Source organism: Canis aureus, chromosome 30, assembly GCF_053574225.1.
Source record: "Canis aureus isolate CA01 chromosome 30, VMU_Caureus_v.1.0, whole genome shotgun sequence".
In the NCBI taxonomy this organism is placed as follows: Eukaryota; Metazoa; Chordata; class Mammalia; order Carnivora; family Canidae; genus Canis; species Canis aureus.
This window is the reverse complement of record NC_135640.1, coordinates 31456217-31482345: the sequence shown is the minus strand read 5'-3', so window position 1 is coordinate 31482345 and position 26129 is coordinate 31456217. Positions and strand designations below refer to the sequence as shown.

The following is a 26129-nucleotide window of genomic DNA, read 5'->3' as shown; positions in this document are numbered from 1 at the left end:
GTGTATAATTAAAATCAAAAGTCCACAGAATACTACTACTTATTAATTTGCTAGAGCTGCCATAACAAAGTTCCACAGACTGGATGGTTTAAACATCAGAAATCTATTTTCTCACAGTTCTAGAAGCTAGGAGTTCAGACTAGGGTGTGGGCAAATTTGGTTTCTTCTGAAGCCTTGCTCCTTGGTGTATAGATGACTGCCTTGTCCCTGTGTCCTCACATGGTCTTCCTGCTACATTATGTCATTTGGTCTCTCCAGATATGATCACACAGTGTATCAGCGGAACTGGGCTGTCCTTCCTCAAGGGAAATTTTATTCCTCACTCACACCAAGTCTCCCATAAATCAGACACTGTACTCTGAGAGTCTGCTTCACAATCAGCCCTCTTCCCCAGGCCTCAGAGAACTGTGTTTCGTGTTATATAAAGGAGCTCCTATAATTAGTGTTTCTAATTTGAATTATTTTTTTAAAAGAGATTGTTAACATCCTTACCTTTTTTCAATTTAATTCCTAGTGAATTAATTCTAAGTGAATTTCTCTTGTGCATAATTAGATTTTTTTCTTTTGAAAAAAAAAAGCCTTAAGTATAAAAAAAGGCAAGCTGGTTATTAAATATGAATTTAAATTCTCTCCACCTACATCTCAATGCTCAGTGAAGTTTCTCGGGCCAACAGCATCAAATAATCCTGCTTTCCAACCCAGTGAGAAAGGGGCTGTGTACAAAGCTGAAGACGCTAGGACATTCCCTGGGAGAAATTTAAGTACCCTGAAGGGGAAAGAGTAGACCTGGGGGTTAGAGACCTGCATATTTAGAGAAAAAGGAAAGTTCAGAGGCAAGTGCCCAGGAAAAAATCATGTACACAAGAAAACCTAAAGGGAGGCCCTCATTTGGATACAGAAGAAATGTGGGTCCCTTGGTGCCAGGAGGAGCTAGGACTGCAGGCATTTCTATCAAATCTGACAAGGGGTATTTTCACTTTCTGGCTAAGGAAATGAGGTGAGAGGCGCATTTGAGGAAGAGATCCCGCCAGCACCATTTTTAAGAGCAGAAAGGATACCACCTGTGGTGACGGAGATGAAAAGCATTTCTTCACCACTTTTTTTTTTTTTTAAAGTGTAGTGGACACAGAGCACTGCATTCATTTCAGGTGTATGACATAGGGACCCATTATGCGGTGCTCACCGTGGGCCTGGCTACTGTCCGCCCCCCTACAACGCTCTTACAATATCATCTGTGCCACTTCCTGATGGCATGTCATCCCTCCCTCTCCATCTTTCTCACCTGCTTCTTTCCGCCTCCACTGTCTCGCTCCAGTCTCTCATCCCACCACCCAGTTTCCAAAGTTCTCTTTTTACCTCTCTCTCCTTTTTTTCTCCTCCCCTTTTAGAGGCATCATCAAGCGTTCTCTAACACCATGCCTAAGCCTCCATCCCCTTCCACACACCTCCACCCCACAATGTGGAATTTGGGGCCCAAAAGGCTATTGATCTCGATTCTAGATTTGATGGTACACACATTACTGTGCTATGCTACACTTTGGCCCTTGTCATCTGAGAGCTTACAGTCCATACTAGACAACAGGTACTGGTCAGCTTTTGCTGGGTAACAAACAATCCCCAAATGTCAGAGGCTTCCAGCATCAAAGCTTTATGGTTTTGCTCCTGTTACATAAGGGCTGCAGGTCAGCTGTGGCTTTGTTCCAGGTCACAGGATGACTTTGGGTCTGCGCCCCGTGGAACCCTCCACTCTGGAACCTAAAATGAAGGAACAGCACCTATGCTTCACCATGTTCCCCAGCGGGGAGCAGAAGCAAGAGTGACCAAGGCAAACCACAGAATAGCATTTAAAGCTTCTGCTCTGATGTGGCCTCCATTATGTTCGCTCACATTCCATTGGCCAAAACAATTCTCATGGCTGACTTTGTCCATATTCTCCACCTACAGGGAGGGAATAAATAGTTGTAACCAAAAACCACAACTAACAAATGTGTGGGCATAAGCAGGAGACCAGAAACACACAGGAGTGGACATCTTGTAGCTGACAATTAATGCATCAGTCTTTCCACCAATCTAGATAATTCTTCCTCTTTAAAAAAGATGTCATTTTCTGGGTAAAAAAAGTTAATTGCGGTTATTATAAAAAGTTTGGAAAATGTGGAGGTAAAATAAAAATAAAAGAGAATAAAACCATCCATAATATCACTACCCAGAGACAATTTTAGTACATCTCCTTCAGGAATTTTATCTACAAGTGGGTGTGAGGGGGAGAGGGTAGTTAAATGGTGATTATATTTCAAGGTTTTGTATCCTGCTTTTCTTCATTAACATATTGCATGTCTTTCCCCATGTCAGTAAAATTCCATCACAAAACTCACATTATATAAATGTGTAATACTTATTTTTATAATGTAGAAGAACAATTTACATCTTCCTATTATTGGACATTGAAACTGCCTCTGACTTTTTATGCTACTGTAAATATTTCTGCAATGAACGTCCTTATAAATACATTTTTATGGTGATTATTTCTTGAAGATTATTTCCTAAATATCTGTGATTATTTCTTAAAGATAGGAGTTATTGAGTTATAATTGTGGTATATGGTAAGCTACATATAAAGTGTGCAATTTGATTAGTGCTGACATACGTAACCCCGAATGAAACCATCACAAGCAATAATGGATAATGAACATATCCATCATCTCCAAAAGTTTCCTTCTGTGTCTTTGTAATCTCTCTCTCTCTTACTTCTCCCCACACTACTCAACCTATTAAAAAGTTTCCTGTCACTACAGATAAATTTACTTTTCTAAAATTTTGTAAAAAATAGAATCATAAAATGCATACTTTTTTGGCTGGATTCTATCACTCACATAATTATTTAGCAATCCACACATGTTGCCATCATGATAAATATGTGGTAGCATCTCAGCGTGGTTTTATGATTTTTATTTTTTTAAATTTTTTTAATAATAAATTTATTTTTTAGGTGTTCAATTTGCCAACATACAGAATAACACCCAGTGTGCTCATCCCATCAAGTGCCCCCCTCAGGGCCCGCCACCCAGTCACCCCACCCCCCGCCCTCCTCCCCTTCTACCACCCCTAGTTCGTTTCCCAGAGTTAGGAGTCTTCCATGATCTGTCTCCCTTTCTGATATTTCCTACCCATTTCTTTGCCCTTCCCCTCTATTCCCTTTCACTATTATTTATATTCCCCAAATGAATGAGACCATATAATGTTTGTCCTCCGATTGACTTACATCAGCGTGGTTTTAATTTGGATTTCCCTAATACTAATGATACTGAGCATCTCTCGATGGGTTTATTTGCCATCCATATATCTTTTGGGGTGAAGTATCTGTTCAAATTTTTTGCCCATTTAAAAATCTAGATTATTTTCTTATTATTGGATTTTGACATTCTATATATGTTCTGTATATAAGACCTTTATTTGATGTATGATTTGAAAACATTGTATCCCTTGTCTTTTCATTCTTACAGGGGCTTATAAAGAATAAAAGTTCTTAATATTTTTAATTTAATATGGTAAGAACACTTAACATGAGATCTACCCTCTTTACAAATTTTTACGTGTATAATACATTGTTGTTGACCATAAGCACAATGCTGTACAGCAGATCTCTGGAATTTATTCATCTTGATTGATTGAAACTTTGTGCCCATTGATTAGTAACTCCTCATTTTCCCTTCTTCCCAGCCCCTGGTAACCACCAATCTACTCCTTGATTTTATGAGTGTGACTATTTTAGATACCTCATGTAAGTGGAATCATGTTATTTATCATTCTCTGACGGGCTTCCTTCACTTAGTATAATGTCCTCAATCATCCATGTTGTCACAACTTGCAAAATGTCCTTTTAAGGCTGAATAGTATTTCCATTGTATGTATATACCACATTTTCTCGATTCATCCACCTGTTGGACTTTTGTTTCCACATCTCGACTATTGTGAATAGTGCTGCAGGCATATTAATATCTATTGGAGATCCTGATTTCAATTCTTTGGGGAAAAAAACCCAGAAGTGGGATTGCTGGATAATATAATACTTCTACTTTTGATTTTTTTGAGGAATCTCCATGCTGTTTTCCATAACAGTTGCCCTATTTTGCATTCCCCGGACAGTGTGCAAGGTTTCCAATTTCTCCACCTCCCTGACAACACTTGTCATCTTTCTGTTTTTGTTTTTTTTTAATATATATAATAGCCATCCTGTTATACACCAACAGGTGTGAGGTAACATCTCCTGTGGTTTTGATTTGTTTTTCCCTGATAATTAATGATGTTGAGTATTTTTTCATACACCTGTTGGACATTTGTATGTCTTCTTTGGAATAGCATCTATTTAAGTCCTCAGCCCATTTTTCTTTCTTTCTTTTTTAAGATTTTGTTTATTCATGAGAGACACAGAGAGAGGCAGAGACACAGGCAGAGGGAGAAGCAGGTTACCTGCGGGGAGCCTGATGTGGGACTCGATCCCAGGACCCTGGGATCACGACTTGAGCCAAAGGCAGACCCTCAACCACTGAGCCCCCATGGGTGCCCCAGCCCATTTTTCAATCAAATTATCAGTTGTTGTTTTACTGTTGAGTTCTAAGAGTTCCTTATACATGAAGATTAACCACTTATCAGATATATGGTTTGTAAAATTTGCTCCCACTCTATGGGTTGCCTTTTCATCCCATAGATTGTTCTCTTTGCTGAACAGAAACTTTTTAGTTCGATGTCGTTTACTTGTTTTACTGTACTTTTAGTGCCATACTCATGAAATCATTGCCAAGACCTGTATCAGGCAGATTCTCCTCTGTTTTCATCTAGGAGTTTTACAGTTTTGGATCTCACTGTTAATTCTTCAGTCCACTCTGAGTGGATTTTTGAGTGTAGGGTAAGGTGAGAGTTCAGTTTCCTGCATTTGCATGTGGATATCCAGTTTTCCCAACACCATTTGTTCAAGAGGCTAAAAAGTGCTTAATTTTGATGAAGTCCAACTGAAGAATTTTTTTTTTCTCTTATGGGTCATGTTTTGTGTTGTATCTAACAAATTTTCACCTAACTCAGGGGCATAAAGATCTAATTTCATGTTTTATTCTAGAAGTTCGTATAATTTTACATTCTAAAAGTTGTATAATTTGCATATGGATGTATAATTCTCCCAGCACCACCTGTTGAAAAGACTATGCTTTCTCCTCCACTGAATTGCCTTTGTAACTTTTTGTAAAATCAGTTGTCTATATATACAGAGAGCATATATGAATGTTCTATTTATGAACTTTCCAGTCTATTCTATTTCTATATTTGTCTAGCTTTTAGCTAATAACACACTGCATCTTGGTTACTGTAACTTTATAATTAGTTTGAATCGAGGTGGTGTAAGTCCTCCAACTTTGTATATATTTTTGAAGCTGTTATTTTGGGTTCTTTGCATTTCCATATGGATTTTTAGAAATAGTTTAATCAATTTAGCCCAAAATAGCTTGCTGAGATTTTGATTGTACTGCACTGAATCTGTAGATTACTTTGGAGATCATTAACATTCTAACAAGATTGAGTCTTCAAATTCATCGACATGGTAGGTAGACCTAGTTAGGTCTTCTTTCATTTATTTCAACAATGTTACATAGTTCTCAGTGATAGGTCTTTCATGTCTTTAGACTTCCAAGTATTTCATATTTGTTATGGTTTGTAATTGGCATGTTTCTAAGTTTTGAATTTCTGATTTTTTAATCACTAATATGTAGAAATTCTATTGAGTTTGTATGTTGGTTTTGTATATTGATCCTGAAATCTTGCTAAGCTTGCTTATTAGCTCTGATATCTTTTCTACAGATTTCATATAATTTTACACATAGACAATCATGTCATCTGCAAATTAAGTCAGATTTACTTCTTCCTTAACAATCTAAAAGTTTATTTCTTTTTCTTGCTTTATTGCACTGTATAGAACCTCCAGTACAATGTTGGATAGAGTGTTGGGCACCTTTGTCTCATCCCTGATCTTAAGAGTGAAGCATTCTCTCTCTCATTAGTATTATGTTAACTGTGGATTTTCATAGATGCTTTTATCAGGTTGAGGGAATTCCCTTTTATTTCCAGCTGCTGAGAGTTTTATCAGGAATGGATGTTGAATTTTGTCAAATGCTTTTTCTGCATTTATTGAGATAATCACATGCTTTTTCTTTTTTATTCCATTAATGTGTATTATTCATTTTCTTTTATTGTTATTTGGTTAATATAAATTACACAATCAATGTAATTTAATGTTAAATGTTAAATCAAATTTGAATTCCTGGGACAAACCCCATTTAGGCATGATGTATTATCCCTTTTACATACTGTTGAATTCAATTTGCTAAAATTTTGTTCAGCATTTTTGTATTCATGTTCATGAGGTATGGGGGGATGGCTTTCTTTTAATGTCTTTTTCTGGTTTTGATATCAGAACGATGCTAGACTTATGAATTGGAAAATGTTCCTCTATCTTCAATTATCTGGAAAATTTTTGTGTAGAACTGCCAATAGTTTTTTTTTTTTTTTTTTGGATGCTTGATAGAATTTCTCAATGAAGCTAACTGAACGTGAAGTTTTCTCTGTAGAAAAGTTTTAAACTAGATATTAAATTTCCTTAATAGCCACTGGGCTATTTAAGTTATCTGAGTTATATTAAGTTTCTTCCTGGGTGAGCTTTAGTGGTTTGAGTCTTTAACAATTGTGTCCTTTTCAGGTAAGTTATCAAATAGCCTGGCATAAAGTAATTCATAATATTATCCTTGTAATATCTGTACAATCTGTAGTGATTGGGATCTTTCTCCTTCTTAATATTGGTGTGTCTCTTTTTTTTAAAATCAACTTTGAATTTTAAAATAGTTTTAGGTTTACAGAAAATTTGTGGAGATAGTACCGAGAATTTCTATGTACTTCCACCCACTTTCCTCTATTATTAACATCTCATATTAGTATGGTAAATTTGTCACGATTTTGGAACCAGTGTTGATACATTATTATTAACCAAAGTCCTTACTTTATTCAGATTTTCTTTGTTTTTACCTCATATCCTTTTCCTGTTCCAGGATCCCATCCAGGATCCCACGTTATGCTTAGTCACCATTTTTCCTTGGGCTCCTCTTGCTGTGACAATTTCTCAGACTTTCCTTGTTTTTGATGATTTTGATAGTTTTGAGGAGTACTAATCAAGAATTTTTCAAACATACCTCAATTTGGGTTTGTCTGATGCTTGTCTCACGATTATAAAGGGATTATGGGTTTTGGGAAAGCAAACCAGAGAGATAAAGTGCCATTCTCACCGCATTATATAGGGAGTGGATTCTATCAGTATGACTTATCACTATTGATGTTGACCCTGATCCCAGATGAGGTCATGTTCATCAGGATTCTCCACTGTGAAGTGATCCTTTTCTCATTTTCCATGGTATACTCTTTAGAAGGAAGTCACTATGTGCATTCCACACTTGGGGAATGGGCAATAGGCTCCACCTCCTTGAGGATGTAGTATCTACATGAATTATTTGGAATTTTTCTACACAGGAGATTCTTCTATTCTTTCTCATTCATGTATTCACTTTTTTATATTAGTATGGGCTCCTGGACATTTATTTTAGAGTTTGGGTTATAATCCAGTACACTTCAATTATTTTGTTGCTCAGATTGTCCCAGTTTTGGACCTTGGAAGGTCTTTCAGCTGGTGTCCCTTTGACACATGCCTATAGGGGCAGCAGTTAAGCACTTCCTTATTCTCTGGCACCACATGATGCTCCAGATTCATTTTACCTCAATCTTTCTACTGATCAGTCTGTCTAATAATAATAAGCTAAGTTCAAAAAGGGAATATTTCCAAAGTCAGTTAATATGGAGGCTAAACAAAACCAAGAACCCAGACTATTTTTGTTTTTCTTTTTACCACCCTTATGTGGGATTTTTTTTAATAAAAAATATTTTTTTATTAGAGAAGTGTGAAATAACAAGTCTGAGCTGAACAAAACCAGACAATGGAAGCCCAGAAGACAACCCTGCTCCGGTGGGATCCCATACCAGTCAGGTCTCCAGGGTATATACTGGCATATCCTTTGAGTGGGCTCTTCTAATGGTCCCAAAAAGGCTGCCATAGTCCCAGGCATCATCTCTTCACATACATACACCAGAAGCTGAAAAAACAAAACAAAACAAAACCATGCCCACCTCTTCAGAAAGCAAAGGAAAACTTCCCCATAAGATCCCTACCAGCTTTCCCGTCTCATCTCAATGGCCAAAATTGTCTCTTTTTTTTTTTAATTTTTTATTTATTTATGACAGTCACACAGAGAGGGAGAGAGGCAGAGACACAGGCAGAGGGAGAAGCAGGCTCCATGCACCGGGAGCCCGACGTGGGACTCGATCCGGGTCTCCAAGATCGCGCCCTGGGCCAAAGGCAGGCACCAAACCGCTGCGCCACCCAGGGATCCCCAAAATTGTCTCTTAAGCCCACTCATAAACTAATCCCTGGGAAGGAAAAACAAGATTCCCTACTCTGGGTCTGAGGCCATTGCAAGGCCATCCTAATCTGAATAGCACTGCCACACTTTGGAGGGTAATTAAAAATGGGATTCTGTTCACTTGGAATAAGGGAAGTTAGAGTGATGGCCATATGCATGAAAACTAACAGTGCTAACACCCATGGAAGGCTATTAGAATTAGATAACTCAGATATATGCCTTTAATGATAGAAGAGATATCAGTCCACTGCTGGGATTTAGTCAGAAAGTGTGAGTGAGGGAAGGGAGTCTTGGAGGTTTTGCTGAGGATAACTTGTGAATGCATGGAAATGCCAGTGATACAAAAGACTTCCTTGTATCTTTCCTTTTCTTTCATTACCACCGTCATTTTATTTTTACAACTGCCCTTCTCTCCTGTTCAAATTTCTCATGAGTTTTTTGCTGGAGGTCTTTTTCTTCTCAAAGAACCACGTCAGTTTCTAAATTATCTGCTTCCCTTCTGGGCACCAAACAACAAAATAAGTAAAGCATTTGTGAAAGTTTTCATGAGTACAATGAAAGAGTTTAGGTGTCTGCCCTGTGCCCTATTGGAAATTTTTTTTTTAAGATTTATTTATTTATTTATTTATTTATTTATTTATTTATTTATTTATTATAGACAGAGAGAGAGAGAGGCAGAGACACAGGAGGAAGGAGAAGCAGGCTCCATGCCAGGAGCCCGACGTGGGACTCGATCCCGGAACTCCAGGATCGCACCCTGGGCCAAAGGCAGGTGCCAAACCGCTGAGCCACCCAGGGATCCCCCCTATTGGAAATTTTCTGATAGCTTGACAAAGGTACAGTGAGAATCAACAAGGGGGAAATTTCTTCATATCAGTAGGGGTGGTGCATGTGGGCTTGATATGGGCTAAAAGAAAGAGAAGACGTTAGGTAAGTACATGTGGGTAAAAACACGGAAAAGAAAAAGTGAGTCTGTCTTTAAGATTTACAACACATAAAATAATTAGCAAACAAAACCACATTCCCACTGGTGCCTTTACATCACCCTATGCTCCAAATAAGTTCTCTCCTCCCTGATTTCTCCTCACTGCTTATTCTATCAGTCAGCACATGGTCAACTAGAAGTAATGGGAAAATGTTAACCCCTAGGGAATTTTTTTTTTTTCATGTATTTAAAATCTGGAGAGAAGCCCTTGCTGCCATTAGGTTAGCTGATCAAGCATATTAAGAAGCCAGCTTTTTCCATCCTGCCACCCTCTGTTTGTCGGCTTTTTGTCTTGATATTTATTGCTTCATGGTCACAAGGTAGCTGTCACAGCCCCAGGAATCATGGCTGCATTCAAAGTCAAGATGCAGTAAGGCAGTCAGATAGAGAGGGCTAATAATATTCTTACCATCAGGGTAATTTTAACAAGTCCTTAACAGATCTCTCTTTTGCTTCACTGACCAAAACTTGGTCACACACACCCACATACACACACGAGCTGCAAAGGGGGCAACAAAAGTGAGTACATGGCAAACAGTATTATCTTGGCCGTGACTGGGTTAAAATCAATCAATCACAAGTCTTCCCTAGAAACTGGATGCAATGTGCTTCCCCCACACGTTGCTTTCCTTACCCTCAAAATCAGAGTTCTGTTAGCAAGAAAGAAAACAGAGAAATGACAGGTAACTAGATCTGCCAAACTCATTCACACACATGTATCTTTTATCCTATTTGCCTCATCTATATAGTGGTGAAAGAGTTTAGGTGTCTGCCCTGTGGCCTGAACGTCTCACCAATCCCCTCCTCTTACTGAAGATCAATTCCTATTTCAAGGCTCCAGGTAACCTTACCTTTAGGACTTGCCCAGGACCTGCAGTCCCACCTCTGGTCCAGTGGAAAAGCCCAGGCCCTGGGGTCTGCTTTCCCAGATGTGAATTCTGGCCAAGCCACTTTCTACTTATAGTCTTTTAGAAATTTTTTTTTCAGTCTTTTAGAAATTGATTTAGGAATTGATTTGACCTTCTAAGAGTGAGGACTCTTCAATTTCTTCATCTGTCTAAAGAACATGAGTACAGGGATGCCTGGGTGGCTCAGCAGTTGAGCATCTGCCTTTGACTCAGGGTGTGATCCTGGAGTACTGGGATCAAGTCCCACATCAGGCTCCCTGCAAGGAGCCTGCTTCTCCCTCTGCCTGTGTCTCTGCCTCTCTCTGTGTCTCTCATGAATAAATAAATAAAATCTTCAAAAAAAAAAAAAACAAACAAAGAACATGAGTACAGCGGTTAGCACAAAGCTGTCTTCAATTTTTTAAAAGATGTTGGATGGATTGAATGGATGAATGGATGGTTGGATGGATGGATGGATGGATGATTGGATGGATGGACGGGTGGATGGATGGATGGACAGATGATTGGAGGGTCGGATGGATCATATTCAGCCCCACAGAACTATTAAAAAGGTTAGACAGTGTATATGAAAAGACTGAAAGATTCCTGGCGCACAGTAAATGCTCATTAGACACAAGTAGAAACTGATCGTATCACTTTCCTACTTCAAAACCTTCAATAGCTAGTTACCCTTAGGGTGAATGATCAAGTTCAAACTGCTTGCACAATCTGGCCTTTGGCTTCCCCTTGGGACCCTCCCTGTCAGCTTCACTCACACTGTCATCGGCACCTGCACACCTGCTCCTCCTACCTGGAACTGGATGAGCCTGCTCTTCCTTCAGCTTCTAGCCTTAGGAGACTTATCCTCCTGGGGATCTTCATTTCTGCTCCTCTCACAAGCTATGCCAGATAAGGTTCCCAGGGGAACAAGAAGCTGGGACATCCAAGAAGAATTTACTCAGAGAGAGTTTTCAGAGCTGGGAAGCGAAAAAGCATCCTCTCAAAATCTGCACTGCCAAGGCCCCAGGCTAAACCAATGGGACTCATCTTGTTCTGTATCTTGGGAACTTGTAGGAGTTGGGGACTGCAGATACAGAGAGGACTGGGATAGAGAGGATTGGAACTACAATGAACAGGCAGGTTCCTCAAGGAACCAAGAACAAGGCCCAGATAGAACTTAGAAAGACCAGTAATTACTCGGGAACCTACAATTTGCCAAGTTATAGTTGCAATCTCCTGAGATCCTTCATTTTATAATAGTTTCTTATACTCCATGGATATCCAAAGCTAAACTATTCATCTTCTCTTCCTTCCAGCCTCTCCTCCCTGACTCCCTATCTCTGCCCATGATGCTGCCATTCATCCTCCCAGACATCTTTCATCCCTGACTCTCACATCATCGGTTTCTGCACGGTGGTCCTCACACTATTCCTGTGGCACAGCCTCCACTGGCCCACTGCCCCTGCTTAGACCCTTCCTCATTCCCCTGGGGCTTCTCCCCACCCCAGGCCACTCCCTGCTCACAGAGCCCGAATCCTTTCTTAACCTACCACTCCCATCCCCTCAACTGACTCCCCATGTGGCTCCCCATTGTCTTTGTTAAATGCAACGTCTCACCTGGTGCTCTGGACTCTGCACCATGAATGCCAGGTAACTTTTGGTCCTGCCTCTCCTTTGGCCTCCTCCTCCTCCTCTCATTTTCTATTTCTTTATTTTAAGACATGTCATACATTCAAAAGATTGTTCCTAAGAGACGTACAATTATTTTTAAAAAGATCGTGCCTGCGAAAACACCAGTTGCAGTAAGACTCAGTTATGTCGAGTTTGTTAGATGGCCACTGACTTCTGTGCTCCCCCATTTACCTGCTGCCCTCCTGCCTCCAAGAACAAATACTCTCCTGACATTTGAAGGATCATTCTTTTCATTTCTTTTTTTATTACTGACATACAAGTGACATTCAATATCCTACGGTATCCCCACAAAAAGTCTAGTAATCATCTGTCACCGTACAAAGTTATTACAATATTATTAACTATATTCCTTTGATTTCTTTATAGTTTTGCCACCTATTCTTAAATGACATGTTGTCTAGTGTTGCCAGATTCCGAATTCTCTACAGATTGTATCATCTATATTTATTGTGCTGTGACTAGTTCTTTTTTTAACAGCCTTTTTGAGATAGCATTCACATACCATGCAATTCATCCATTTCAAGTGTCTAATTCAATGGTTTCGATATATTTGGTGTATGTAAGGTAACCGACATCTCAATCAAATTTTAAAAAATATTATCATCCCAGCAAGAACCCCTGCACTCATTAGCACTTCTTCAACCCTAGGCAAACACTGATCTACTTTCTGTCCCTATAGCTTGTCTACTATATTCTAGTTCATTTAATGGACTCGTACTCATGTGATTTTTGGCACACTCTGTGCTGTCACAAAATTGGAGCACTCTTCCCCCAAGCTGTGCCAGAACACTGGTCACTGTCGGGAGAGCCTCACAGGCCATTGGTTGCCCATCCAGGGCTGATGGCTTCTGCAGGACCCATCTCCATCCTCTCTCTTCCAGGAAGCCTTTCCTCTTTTCTACTCCACTCCTATGTGATTCTCCCTTTGTCAAATTCTCAAAACCTGCTGTCATGGAGTTCATGGATTCAGCTGAGTCCCGCACATAGCAGGTGTCCGATGAGTCTTTGCACTCGTGTTCTCTTGTGCACTAAGGGGACAAGAGACATGCATGTTACTCTGGCTGAGTTCATCATTGTGTGTGCATACAGTCAGTACTGTAAAGAGGGGAACTCACCAGGCACAATGAGAATACAATGCCTCCTTACCCTAAAAGAATGGTCCCACCCTCTGGAGGGGCTAGCTCTTTCCCTGCCCCCAGACGAAATCTCAGGCAGGATCTGTGGCTTCCTGCTTCTCTCAGATTATACATTCCCAACATCCAGCCCACATCATAGTCAAATGTCCATTTAACATGAAGGTCCCTCTCTCTCAGTTTGGGTCTCCTTCTGGCAGGCCCTGGAACTGTGCAGATGGCTTCTTCTCTTTCCCTCTTTCCCTCGCTTGTCCACCTGCACCTTTGACCTCCCCAAGGTTAGAATCAGGGAGCAGGGCAGAGTAAACTGCCATTGGCCACAGCTCACATGTGAAGCCAACTCTTTCTCCGAACCTCTCTCCTGTCCCCCCAAAACTGGGGATATTTCCCACCTGTCATGCCTATGAGTCAGGCAGAAGGGTCCCATCTAGCTGATCACTTAGAAGCCTTCCCTTGGTCCCTGGTCACCTAGCAATACCTCTAGCTTCTTTCTGCTCTGGCCCTTCTTTATGATAATCCCCCAGGGCTCGCTCTCTCTCTCTCTCTGTTTCTCTCTCTCACATGCTCACCTCTGGTCCACAGCGAACATACGTCTTTGGCCCGAGTTCAGTACAAGTACAGCCATACAGCTCTCTTCTCTGTGGCCTCAGCCAGCCTCTTGTCCATGAGAATTCACATACCTGAACCATACTCTGGGCCCCTGAGAACTCACAGACCAAGGAAAGAAGGTAGCAACCCACCCCCCCACCCCCATGGAGGGATAAAATTCAATGCATAATGCGTATTTCTCTTCAAAGAAGTGCTCTGTCTAAACTCCGAACCCTCTCTTGGCCTCTCCAGTGTGTTTTGTTATGTTATGTTTTGTTTTGTTTTGTTTGAAGTAAGTTCCATGCCCAGCATGGAGCTCAATGTGCAGCTTGAACGTATGACTCTGAGATCAAGACCTGAGTTGAGATCAAGAGATGGATGCTTAACGGACTGAGCCACCCAGGGAATCCCTCTCCAGTGTTTTATATCGGCTGCAGCTGGTGGTCAGCTGGGGCCTCAAATCTGGCTTCCAACACTCCCCTTTGCAGTCCTGCCTGGGAAACCACACACCTCCCTGTGCAATGTCATTGCTCTTGCCTCTTTTGACTTGCCACATCAGCCAAAATGGAGACAAGAGTCCCATTTCAACATCCTGTGCTTCTCTTTTCTTTCATGAGACCATGTGCCCCTGGGAGGCAGGAACTCTGCCCTACTCACCCTCTTGCCTTCTCCCCTCTTACCTGATGCTTAGCGGCGCCATGCTCTAGGTGCCAGGCAGTGTTTTGGAGGAAGACAGCAGTGGCAGTGGCCCAGCAGCAGGAAGGAGCCCTGGGGAGAAAAAGGCAGAAGAGTTCAATTTTAGGGCAATGGCTCAAAGGGAAGGGAAGGCTTTAGAAGTTCCATTTTAGAAGTTGCTCAGCTTGGTAGCTATTTTTCAATGAAGTCGGGGATCTATCTGGTCGGGTTGCCTCTGGTGTTGGGTCGAAAACAAGCAGATCACATAAGAAATGTCATAAAGTAATAGTCTCAGTAATGCTAAGAACATACAATGTAAGAATGATGAGGTTTAAGAGGGAACAAAGGATTACTTTCACTGCATCTACATCCCTCCAGTGATTTTTCTAGATAACTCTGTTCCTGAAAATCAGATCTGTCACCAATCTCTTCTTTGGAATATTAGGAAATATGACTGGCCCCTTGGTTTGGAGCTGATGGAGGTGTATGCTCAAGCGCTTGGGCACATACAGAAGCAGAATGTATTAGCAGAGTGAGGAGATCTGGAATAAGAAATTATTACCGTAAGTGTCAGACTTCTATCTCAGTAGCACTTGGCTGGATCTCACCACGTTGTGGTCGCTGTTCCTATTACATCCTGAACTCATGGGCTTCCATCCATACCCATTTATGTGTCAAACATTTATTGACACAAGGTAGGAATTTTGAGTTAAGGGTTCCAAACTTCTCCCTTCTAGTAAATTCCCTGCTTTACTTTTAGCCAGCAGCCTCCTCTCAAATGCCTCTCCAGTCTATCACCTTCTCCCTGTCCCTACGTGCCCCTCCCCTCAAATCCGGTCTTCACTATCACAGTGGGTTTGTTCAAAAGAGCTTTAAACTAGTTCACCACTTACCAGTCTCTGTTATCCAGGCTACCTTCAGCTCGGATGCCTGTTATGGCCTGAATTGTGCCCCCTGCCATCCCAGCCCCTGCTCAAATTCATTATTTTGAAGTCCTAATTTCCAGTACCTCACAATGTACCCATATTTGGAGATAGGGCTTTAAGGAGGTGACAAGTTAAAATGAGGTCATTAGGGTAGGTTCTAATTCAATAGGACTGGTGTCCTCACAAAAGAGGAAATTTGGACATAGGCATCCCAATAGAGGGAAGACCGTGTGAAGACACAGGGGAAAGATGGCCATTTACAAATTGAAAAGAGAGGCCTCCGAAGAGACCGAACCTGCCAACACCTTGATGTCAGACTTCCAGACTCCAGGATTGTAAGAAAATCCATTTCAGTTGTTCCAATCACCCAGCCTATAGAACTTTGTTATGGTAGCCCTAGAAGACTAACACAATGCCCACTAGCTTCCGACACATAGATCTGCATAGTCTCTTGTTTAAAACCCTGCTCTAGGACCCCTGGGTGGCTCAATGGTTGAGTGTCTTCCTTCGGCTCAGGTCATGATCCTGGGGTCCTAGGATCGAGTCCCACATCGGGCTCCCCGTGGGGAGCCTACTTCTTCCTCTGCCTGTGTCTCTGCCTCTCTCTGTATGTCTCTCATGAATAAGTAAATAAAATATTTTAAAAAAACAAAAAAAACAAACAAAAACCCAAGCAAACAAAAAACCCTGCTCTAGCTCTCAGACTTCCCATTTCCTTTGGGATCAGGTTCAAAGTCCTTAGCACGGCATATCTCGATCTTCCAAGCTCAACCTGCCTCTCTGAGGTCATCTCCTGCTGACCAATCCTAGCTCGTGCCATCATTCCTAGTACTATGACACAACATATAAGCACAAGTGTCAGAACACACTGTGCCTGGACCACCCCCCTGACCTGGCACATACTGTCAGCTGTCTGAGAGTCACCCTGACTATGCCTCCCTAGTCCTTCAAGAGATGCTTGTAATGTATACAATTGTTGAATTACTATGTTGTGCACCTGAACATTATATGTTAGCTATATCTCAATAATAAAATTTTAAAAAATAAACCTGAGGCAAAGAAATAATAATCTGTTAAAACTGTGTCATAGTTTACCTACCTGCTTATTATTTATTATCTTATTCTTCCAGAATGTAGTCACCAAAAGTCAAGTATTTTTGTCTGACTCATTGAGAGCCATAACTTTGGGCAGTAGAATAGGACTTACTAGACACTCAATAAACGTTTTTGATTGGGTGAATGAGGTCAGAAGGAAAGAGATGGTGAGAGAAGGAGGGAAGAAGAAAGGCAAAAAGGGGAAAAAAAAGAAAAATTGTCACTCAGATGTCTCATAACCTTAACCCATACACCCCCAGGGAGAGCCTGCCCCTCATTGTGCTCTCCCAGCACTTTCTCTACTAGAACACTTACACCTTTGGGTGGTCACTGTTTGCATTGAGTTCCTTGAGGCAGAGACAGGGTTTTATCCAGCACTTAGTAGGTGCTCAAAAAACATTTGTTGAATGGCCAATGTTATGTATCTATTATTTGTCTTCCCCTCCAAATTCATGTGTTCAAGCACTAACCTCCAATGTGATGGTATCAGGAGTTGGAGCCTTTGGGAGGTAATGAGGGTCATATGAGGTCATGAGGGGGGCTCTGGTCTTCCCTTATTTAATTTTTTTACGATTTTATTTATTTGACAGAGAGAGAGAGCACAAGTAGGGGGAGTGGCAGGCAGAGGGAGAGGCAGAAAGAGAAGCAGCCTCCCCGCTGAGCGAGAACCCTGATGCAGCACTCGATTTCAAGACCCTAGGATCGAGTCCCACTAGGATCATGACCTGAGACAAAGGTGAATACTTAACCCACTGAGCCACCCAGGTGCCCTCTGGCCTTCCCTTATAAGAAGAGAGAACAGAGAGCTTTCTTCCTCCCTCCCTCCCTCATGCCTCCCCTACCTCCCCTCTGCTCCCTCCCTCTCCCCTCCTTCCCTCACCACACCCTGCCAAGTGAGGACACAGAAAGAAGGGAGCCACCCATAGGCCAGAAGAGTGCCATCACTAGCAACCAAATCGGCCAGCACCCAACCTCCAGAACCCTGAGGAAAATGAATTGCTGTTGTGTAAGCCACCTAGGCTAGGGATCTCGTTGCAGCAGCCTGAGCAGATGAAAACAGCTGGATGGCTGAATAAATGAAGGGGACACTTTCTACTTTTTTAACCAAGGGCTCTTCCCCAGACCTGGCCACTGTTCCCTTACGTGCTGTCTGCGTGACACGCAGTCGTGGGCAGGCCCCATCCGTCTTGTCCTCCTGACACGGATGAACTGCCCTCGGGCCTCAGACCTTTTCTGGGTACCGTAGCATCATGTGTGCTATATCCTCTTTCCATCCACTTTCTCCTTTCAGGGCTCAATAATGAATTGCCTTTGACTTTTGCTAAAAAGTATGAAATTGACTTTCTCCACCCTGGAAATTCCTTGTCCCCTCCTTCTCCCCGGAGCCTCTTTGAGTAAATCCACCTTTGCCAATCATCAATCTTCCTCATCCAGGCTCTTGGCCAGCATCACCCGCGGTCACAGTCAGATTATTCTGTCCTGGAGATACGGTGTTTCCTCCGTTGGAGGTTTAGCTCCAGCCCAAGCTGCTTTCTTTCTGCTTTCCTTCAGTGCAAACCCAGGACTCTTCACGTTCTTCTCTGGTTACGTAATTGCAATTTTCACAATTTGCACAGGCTTCCTCCTAAAGGTTCATCATCGTGTAGTACCTTCAAGCAAACCTAACTTCTGTTAGTTCAAACGGGCATTAAAGCTGTAATGGAAATATCACGCACCTGAGACTGCAGCAGGCACCCCATTTCGGGGTGAGCCACAGAAAAACCTGTTGCATCAACAAACAAAACGCTTGGCGAGGAACTAAAATTTTCTTACCACGCTCCTGACATTTCAGTAAGCCTTGCCCAACACACCCTCCCACCCTCCGTGTGGAGTCTGAGAGCTGCAGAAATTGCGAGGCAACCAGAGGAGTGTTTGCTTACTTCCCTCTCTGTCAAGGAGCCTAGGAGAGGGGTGCTGAAGCGTGCCTGGATCACTTACGATAAAAAAAAAAAAGAAAAGAAAAAAAGAAAACCAGCCGAAGTTGGATTGGAAAGGTGCAGAGGAGGAGGAAACCCTAGGAGGTACGTATCTGCTCTACCACAATGCTGTTCCACAGTGTGGCCTGCAGTCACCTGCAGCTGGTTAAATTTAAATTAATTAAAATTATGTAAAATATTGGGGCGCCTGGGTGGCTCAGTGGTTGAGTGTCGTGATCCCTGGATTCTGGGATTGAGTCCTGCACTGGGCTCCCTAGAGGGAGCCTGCTTCTCCCTCTGCCTCTCTCTGTGTGTCTCCCAGGAATAAATAATTAAGATCTTTAAAAAAAAAATGAATGAAAAATTATGTAAAATTTTAAGTATGGTTCTTCTGACACAGTAGCCACATTTCAAGTGCTCAAGGGCCCCAAGTAGTGGCTACTGTATATTGGACAATGCAGTTACAGAATGTTTCCATCCTTGCAGAAACTTCTTTTGAGCAGCTCTGACGTCTATTGTAAGTAATATGGTAAGGAACACCCAAATGAGAATGAAGTTCCTACTGTTGAAATGAGCATTGGGAAAATATGCATCGGGAAAATATGGAATGAACTTTGGTGACTGCTAGAAGCATGATTTTTTTTTTCATCACTTGCAGGTTCTCTGTTAACACTAGAGAGAGAAAAGAATGAAAGGCAGAGAGAAGAAAGGAAGAACAGTCAGATGGTTATCAGTGTCAAGGTGTCTCACTGCAGATCAAGAGAACCTACAGTTTTTACACCAAAAGAAAGCCAGTGGCCGGAGGCCAACTTCTCTGAAGTCCTGTCAGGAGGTGGCACACAGTGTCCCATCTGAAAAAGTGACTTCAAACGTCTCTGCATGATCCTGCAGACATGGGTCATGGGTCACGCAGGTTTTTGATGTGGCAATTTAAAAGACAGAATATGAAAGAGGAGAATGATGTCACCTTTAAACAGCTCCTAACCCCTATTCACATACCACTTCCTTTACTTCTTCTTTAAAAAAAAAAAAAAAAAAAAAAAAAGATTGTATTTATTTATTTATTTGAGAGAGAGTGTGTAGGAGCAGGGGCAGAGGGAGAGGGAGAAGGAGACTCCTCACTGAGCAGGGAGCCCAGACAGACAGACAGACAAATGTGGGCCTCGATCCCAGGACCCCAGGATTATGACCTGAGCCAAAAGTAGATGCTTAACCAACTAAGCCACCCAGGTACCTCGCAGCACTTCCAGTCCTTAAGGCCACGCTGGATGACGGGCCAGTTGTGCAGTAACTTACGTGGGCACCGTTGCTGGGAAAGAACACTCACGTGCCCAGGACCTGGCTGCACCTGCCTAAACCTGACAGGAGACAAAGCCCAAGGAGGCTCTGATATTTGGATTCTGGGGCTCCCTACAGTGAGTGCACACCCACATTCTTGGCTTCTCCACTCCCCAGCCTGTCTCTCCAGGTTTTTAAACCATTGTTCTGCTTAGTAAGACTTCATTTCTTCCTCCACTGTCATGTAGGAAGTGGCCAGTGTGCATCCCACCACCGCATAGATTTGTCAAGACCTCATAACAGCAATCCTGCAGGAGTAGCCTCGACTTCTGGGCTTTGTGAAACATCTGAAGCCAACCAGCTCGGCTGACACCTCACCCCAGCCACCCCATGTGGTGGGCTGGCCGAAGCACGGAATTACCCAAAGAAGATCTGGAAGTGAGTGGGACCACTCGTGTGAGCGGTCACTCAGCCTCTCGCCAAAATGAGGAGCAAGGAAATGTCTCTGCTCCCACATTCAGGAGCTGGCAAGCTTCTTAATCAGCCGACACCAGAGCATAACCATCAACTCTTGGGGATCCCTCAAGAAGGCTGTGTGCAGGGGCGCCTGGGTGGCTCAGAGGTTGAGCATCTGCCTTCAGCTCAGGTCGTGATCCCCAAGTCCTGGGATCGGGTCCCGCATCAGACTCCCCATGGGGAGCCTGCTTCTCCCTCTGCCTGTGTCTCTGCCTCTCTCTGAGTCTCTCATGAATAAATAAATAAAATCTTTTTTTAAAAAAAGCTCCCCTTTTTTTGTGCATACTTGTATGTGCATGTACCATACACAGACACGGACATACAGATGCAATCTTCTCACACACACATTCACACTCACACATACAACATACACCATTCCCCCCCCATGCACACGTACACACCCATACACATATACACCTGCTCACACATGTACATGCTTTTGAGAGTCCAGCCCTCACCAGAGCCCTTTGGCCTGGACACCCAGGAGGCAGTAGCCACTGGCCTGGGCTCAGGGTCGAGAGGTGGTTCAGCGTTTTCAGCTGGACTCGCCACATTAGTCTAACTCTCCTGAAAAGATATGTACTATCTATTGATAGATTAGCTTATGGTCTGTGATGGTACAGCTATGGTACACACAAGGTTGATGATACACACAGAGAGGAGATCCGTGAACAGGCCAACAACCAGAGAAGAGGAAGGGAGGAGGAATGCAAAGCCTTCTAACAGGAGGACAACAACCTACTTCAGAAATCGGCCCACCCGCCGACCAGTCATGCTGCCTGGGCCCCCGGGAGGGTTTGCAGTCGCATTCACACAGGCATCGGGCAGTGCGGCCTGCCTCTGTTGTCCCAGCGAGAGGCTCACTACGAAACCTGCAGGCATTCAGCTATTTCAAAGGAATTGAGAAGAAAGAAGGGATGATGGAACTGCAGAAATGTGTGTTTTTTTTAAGGTGGTGCTAACAGGCTAATAATATCTGAGTTTTCAGGGTGTGCTGCACGCACTCGAAGCTTCTGCAAACATGAGCTAATTAACCTGAACTCAGAGGTAGGTGCACCTAGGAACTGTTAGCACTTGAGCTTGCAGAGCCACTTCTTGTAGCCACATGTCACACTTCTTGTAGCAACATGCCAAGTAATTGCCAAACACACGCAAGGTCTAAAATATCCGGATTTAAATGAACAGAGGGCTAGCACCATGCTGTCCATGCATTTGCATTAGCGTTCTCACTCTCCCCTCCCAGCTCTGGGCTGTCGTGCCTTCATCTAGCCTCCAACACCACTCAGCTATCTTCCTCCTCTGCAAAGCCTTCCCCAGCTGTTCTTGCCAGATCCTTCTCTATAGCGGCCAACTCTCCCGGCTGGCCCAAGACTGTCTCCATTTTAGTGCTGAAAACCCCACATGCAAGGAAACCCCTTAATCCTGGGCAAATGGAGCCCATTGGTCACCCTGAGTCTCTCACTGCCCTATAGGATCGGTAGCATGTGATTTGCTATTAATGACACTGTATGCTGTCTAATAACCTAACCCATGACATTGACTGAATCTGTCAAAAGGTTATAACTGCTCAAGTCAAGGGTCTTTTATTAATCTCCTTGGTATGCCTAATTTAGGTACCAAGAATTGCACATTGACTTCATTTCTTTTCATACCAGGTCTCTGCTTTGACACAGTTCAAAATAAGACCCCTAAAAGGCCCTTGAAAGACAAGACGAGCTTTCCCATCAAAAGGTGTCCTGAGCCCTGATCTTCAAGGTTGAAGGTCTAGACCAAGAAGGATCTATGGGTTTTGCCCTGATTTTTGAACTTGGTCACAGTAACTTCTTGCAAGATACATCCACAAAGGCAAGAGAAACAAAAGCAAAAATGAATTATTGGGACTTCATCAAGAGAAGAAGCTTTTGCACAGCAAAGGATACAGTCAACAAAACTAAAAGACAACCTACAAAATGGGAGAAGATATTTGCAAATGACGTATCAGACAAAGGGCTAGTTGTCAAGATCTATAAAGAACTTATTAAACTCAACACCCAAGAAACAAACAATCCAATCATGAAATGGGCAAAAGACATGAACAGAAATCTCACAGAAGAAGACATAGACATGGCCAACAAGCACATGAGAAAATGCTCCGCATCACTTGCCATCAGAGAAATACAAATCAAAATCACAATGAGATCCCACCTCACCCCAGTGAGAATGGGGAAAATTAACAAGGCAGGAAACCACAAATGTTGGAGAGGATGTGGAGAAACGGGAACCCTCTTGCACTGTTGGCGGGAATGTAAACTGGTGCAGCCACTCTGGAAAACTGTGTGGAGGTTCCTCAAAGAAATAGATCTGCCCTACGACCCAGCAATTGCACTGCTGGGGATTTACCCCAAAGATACAGATGCAATGAAATGCCGGGACACCTGCACCCCGATGTTTCTAGCAGCAATGGCCACAATAGCCCAACTGTGGAAGGAGCCTCGGTGTCCATCAAAAGATGAATGGATAAAGAAGATGTGGTTTATGTATACAATGGACTATTCCTCAGCCATTAGAAACGACAAATACCCACCATTTGCTTCGACATGGATGGAACTGGAAGGTATTATGCTGAGTGAAATAAATCAGTCGGAGAAGGACAAACATTATATGGTCTCATTCATTTGGGGAATATAAAAAAAAAGTGAAAGGGAATAAAGGGGAAAGGAGAAAAAATTAGTGGGAAATATCAGGGAGGGAGACAGAACACGAGATACTCCTAACTCTGGGAAATGAACTAGGTGGTGGAAGGGGAGGTGGGCGGGGGTGGGGGTGACTGAGTGACGGGCACTGAGGGGGCACTTGATGGGATGAGCACTGGGTGTTAGTCTACATGTTGGCAAATTGAACGCCAATAAAAAATAAATTTATAATAAAATAAAATAATAAAATAAAAAAAGAAAGATAGCTCTCAGGACACCTGAGTGGTTCAGCAGTTGAGCATCTGCCTTCGGCTCAGGTCGTGATCCGGGGTCCTGGGGCTAAGTCGGGCATCAGGCTCCCCGGCAGGGAACCTGCTTCTCCCTCTAAGTCTCTGCCTCTCTCTGTGTGTCTCTCATGGATAAATGCATGAAAAGAAAGGAAAGAAAAAGAAATAAAGAAAGAAAGAAAGAAAGAAAGAAAGAAAGAAAGAAAGAAAGAAAGAAAGGAAGGAAGGAAGGAAGGAAGGAAGGAAGGAAGGAAGGAAGGAAGGAAGGAAGGAGAAAGGAAGGAAGGAAGGAAGAAAGAAAGGAAGAAAGAAAGAAGAAAGAAAGAAGAAAGAAAAAGAAAGAAAGAAAGAAAGAAAGAAAGAAAGAAAGAAAGAAAGAAAGAAAGAAAGAAAGAAAGAGAGAGAGAGAGAGATAGCCTTCAGTGGCTGTTTCTTAATCAGTCCCTAGAAGTTTTATTTAAATACAGATTTCCCAGAACTTTGGATTCAAGACTGCAGCTCTTCAAGTAGTTCCTGACTCCACCAGTCCTTGAAAAACAGAGTAGAAACTCTTTAATCTAACTCAGGTGGAGGACATGTGGGTAGCTCAGGCCATTAAGCATCTACCTTCAGCTCAGGTCATGGTCCTGAGTCCTGGGATCAAGCCCCATGTCCAGCTCCCCGCTCAGCAGGAAGTCTGTTTGCCCCTCCCTCTGCTTCTGTGAGCTCTCTCTCTCTCAAATAAATAAATAAATAAATAAATAAATAAATAAAATCTTTTTTAAAAAGAAATCTAACCCAGGTGGGACTAGATGTTGGTTGCTAATCAAAAAAGGCCATCTACAGTGAAGATCCATATTAAAAAAGGAAAAACTACATTCTTGTCTTAAACACTTCAGTTTACCTTAAAATATGTAAATGTCCATTCCTTCACCTATTTTTTGATGAATGCCCAAAGCCCTTCTTGGGTAGGGACTTGCTGATTGGATGGCTTCGTTATTTTTCTTGTATAAATCACATCCATATATTTCTAGTTTTGACTTCTTTAAAATAGAACAAGAATTTAAAGATACTTGTGAAGTGTTCTGAGTGTGGAATCCTTCCAGATCCTTGCAATGTGTTTTCATATCTCTTTACAGTTGTCGCAACCACACCAAATTAAGCAGAACTTTTGAGCAACTCACATTGTTGAGTCTCCTGGCAGCATGCAACTCAGTTCTCAGAGACACAACTCTCTGAGATAGATTATATCTTTTTGCAAAGAACATAAGTTACATAAAAAAAAGAAATCTTGGGGATCCCTGGGTAGCTCAGTGGTTTAGCATCTGTCTTTGGCCCAGGGCGTGATACTGGAGTCCCAGGATCAAGTCCCACATTGGGCTCCTTGCGTGGAGCCGGCTTCTCCCTCTACCTGTGTCTCTGCCTTTCTCTCTCTCTACCTCTCTCGGTCACTCATGAATAAATAAATAAAATCTTTAAAAAAAAAATCTTTAGGGACACCTGTGTAGCTCAGTCGTTGAGCATCTGTCTTTGGCTAAGGTCATGATCCCAAGGTCCTAGGATCGAGTCCCACATCGGGCTCCCCGCAGGGAGTCTGCTTCTCCCTCTGCCTGTGTCTCTGCCTCTTTCTGTGTCTGTCATGAATAAGTAAGTAAAATATTTTTTTTAAAATAAATCTTTCTTGCTTTGTTGACCAATTTATTCCAGGTATGAGGAACAGAGCCTGGCACAGGGCCGATGCTCAATTTGTTCTAAAAAAGATGTTTCCCTGGGGGCCTGGGTAGCTCAGTCAATTGGCCGTCAGACTCTTGGTTTTGACTCAGGTCATGATCTCACGACTGAGGGATTGAGCCTCACATTGGGCTCTGTGCTCAGTGTGCAGTCTTCTTGAGATTCTCTCCCTCTTCCCCTTTCCCCACTCATTCTCTCTCTCTCTCTCTCTCAAATAAATAAATCTTTTTTTAAAAAAGATGATTCGGGGATCCCTGGGTGGCGCAGCGGTTTGGCGCCTGCCTTTGGCCCAGGGCGCGATCCTGGAGACCCGGGATCGAATCCCACGTCGGGCTCCCGGTGCATGGAGCCTGCTTCTCCCTCTGCCTGTGTCTCTGCCTCTCTCTCTCTCTCTCTGTGTGATATCATAAATAAATAAAAATTTAAAAAAAAAGATGATTCGCATAATATTTAATTAAATTAATTACAGTAATAGTACGACCAGCATAAAAATGTTTGAAAGCTAACACAACAGACTCAGTAGGCACAGTAGATAAATCAGCAAGCAGGTCAAAGTGGTCAACCATCTATGAGCATGAAACTTGCCTTGGGCATTGATTAGTATGTGTTTTGGGGGAGATGGGAGTGTCCACAAACTGGGGAGTCCATTAGGTGAAGATTTGTAATGAGACCCTTCTTTCCCCTGAAAAGTTAAGAAGCTTAGGTCAACGAGGGCTCAGAGAGAGAAAGTCAAAGAAAGGAGTCACATAGAATTTTAATGACTTCTGGTTGTCAAGAAGGTCTTCTCCCCCCAAAAAAATCATATGAATTCTTTCCACCTATTTGAAATAACTGGGGGCTGCTATGGTTCCCAGGTGGAAGAAGACATCTCACCACTGCTTTAAGAGCAAGATATCCACCTGCTACCTAAGTTCTTTATTCATGCCTTTCTTCACCAAGAAGGCATAAGGCATTTGAATAAAATCATTTGAAACCACATCTAGAATGGTGTCACGGAGTCAGACTGCCCTGTACAGATCCTATTGTTACAGCAGCAATGCTGATTCCTCAAACTAGGAATAAGTGCTTCCATGAAGCTGGAATGGTAGCGAATTCTGTGTGTGTATTGCCCTGGCAGGAAGATTGAAGTGGGGGTGGCAGCAGTAGCAGAAATGCCAAAGGAGTGGTGATTGAAGGCATTGAAGTCTTGGCTCCACCATGGGAGCCATGCTTCCAGGTGGGCT

General features: G+C 42.6%; 1 protein-coding gene and 1 long non-coding RNA gene across 27 annotated transcripts in view; one reads left to right on the top strand and one right to left on the bottom strand.

Annotated features, from left to right (window-relative positions):
* Window positions 1–7939: 7939 nt before the first annotated feature.
* Window positions 7940–26129, bottom strand: part of LOC144301830 (uncharacterized) — a 70502-nt gene continuing 52312 nt past the window's right edge. For 7 of the 18 annotated variants that reach the window (XM_077878975.1, XM_077878974.1, XM_077878977.1 and 4 more), the window contains 3 exons: window positions 14473–14560; window positions 13774–13911; window positions 12296–13099 (listed from right to left, as the gene is read on the bottom strand). In XM_077878975.1, the coding sequence (XP_077735101.1) occupies window positions 12716–13099; window positions 13774–13911; window positions 14473–14560 (610 nt within the window). In that variant the 3' untranslated portion in view covers window positions 12296–12715. Of the gene's footprint in view, window positions 8181–11190; window positions 11357–11996; window positions 12162–12295; window positions 13100–13773; window positions 13912–14472; window positions 14561–17631; window positions 17791–26129 lie in introns of those variants that run through there. The other 11 variants (XR_013368719.1, XR_013368720.1, XR_013368717.1 and 8 more) reach the window with 11 other exon arrangements.
* LOC144301832 (uncharacterized) lies at window positions 16240–20494 on the top strand. 9 transcript variants are annotated; one of them, XR_013368727.1, is made up of 6 exons: window positions 16240–16403; window positions 17079–17224; window positions 17780–18548; window positions 18930–18960; window positions 19102–19858; window positions 19970–20494. It is a non-coding gene; the product is annotated as an uncharacterized LOC144301832 (long non-coding RNA). The 9 variants fall into 9 exon arrangements; XR_013368726.1 differs by having other exon boundaries at window positions 18930–18972; window positions 19970–20493; XR_013368731.1 differs by lacking the exon at window positions 18930–18960 and having other exon boundaries at window positions 16241–16403; window positions 17780–18318; window positions 18424–18548; window positions 19970–20491.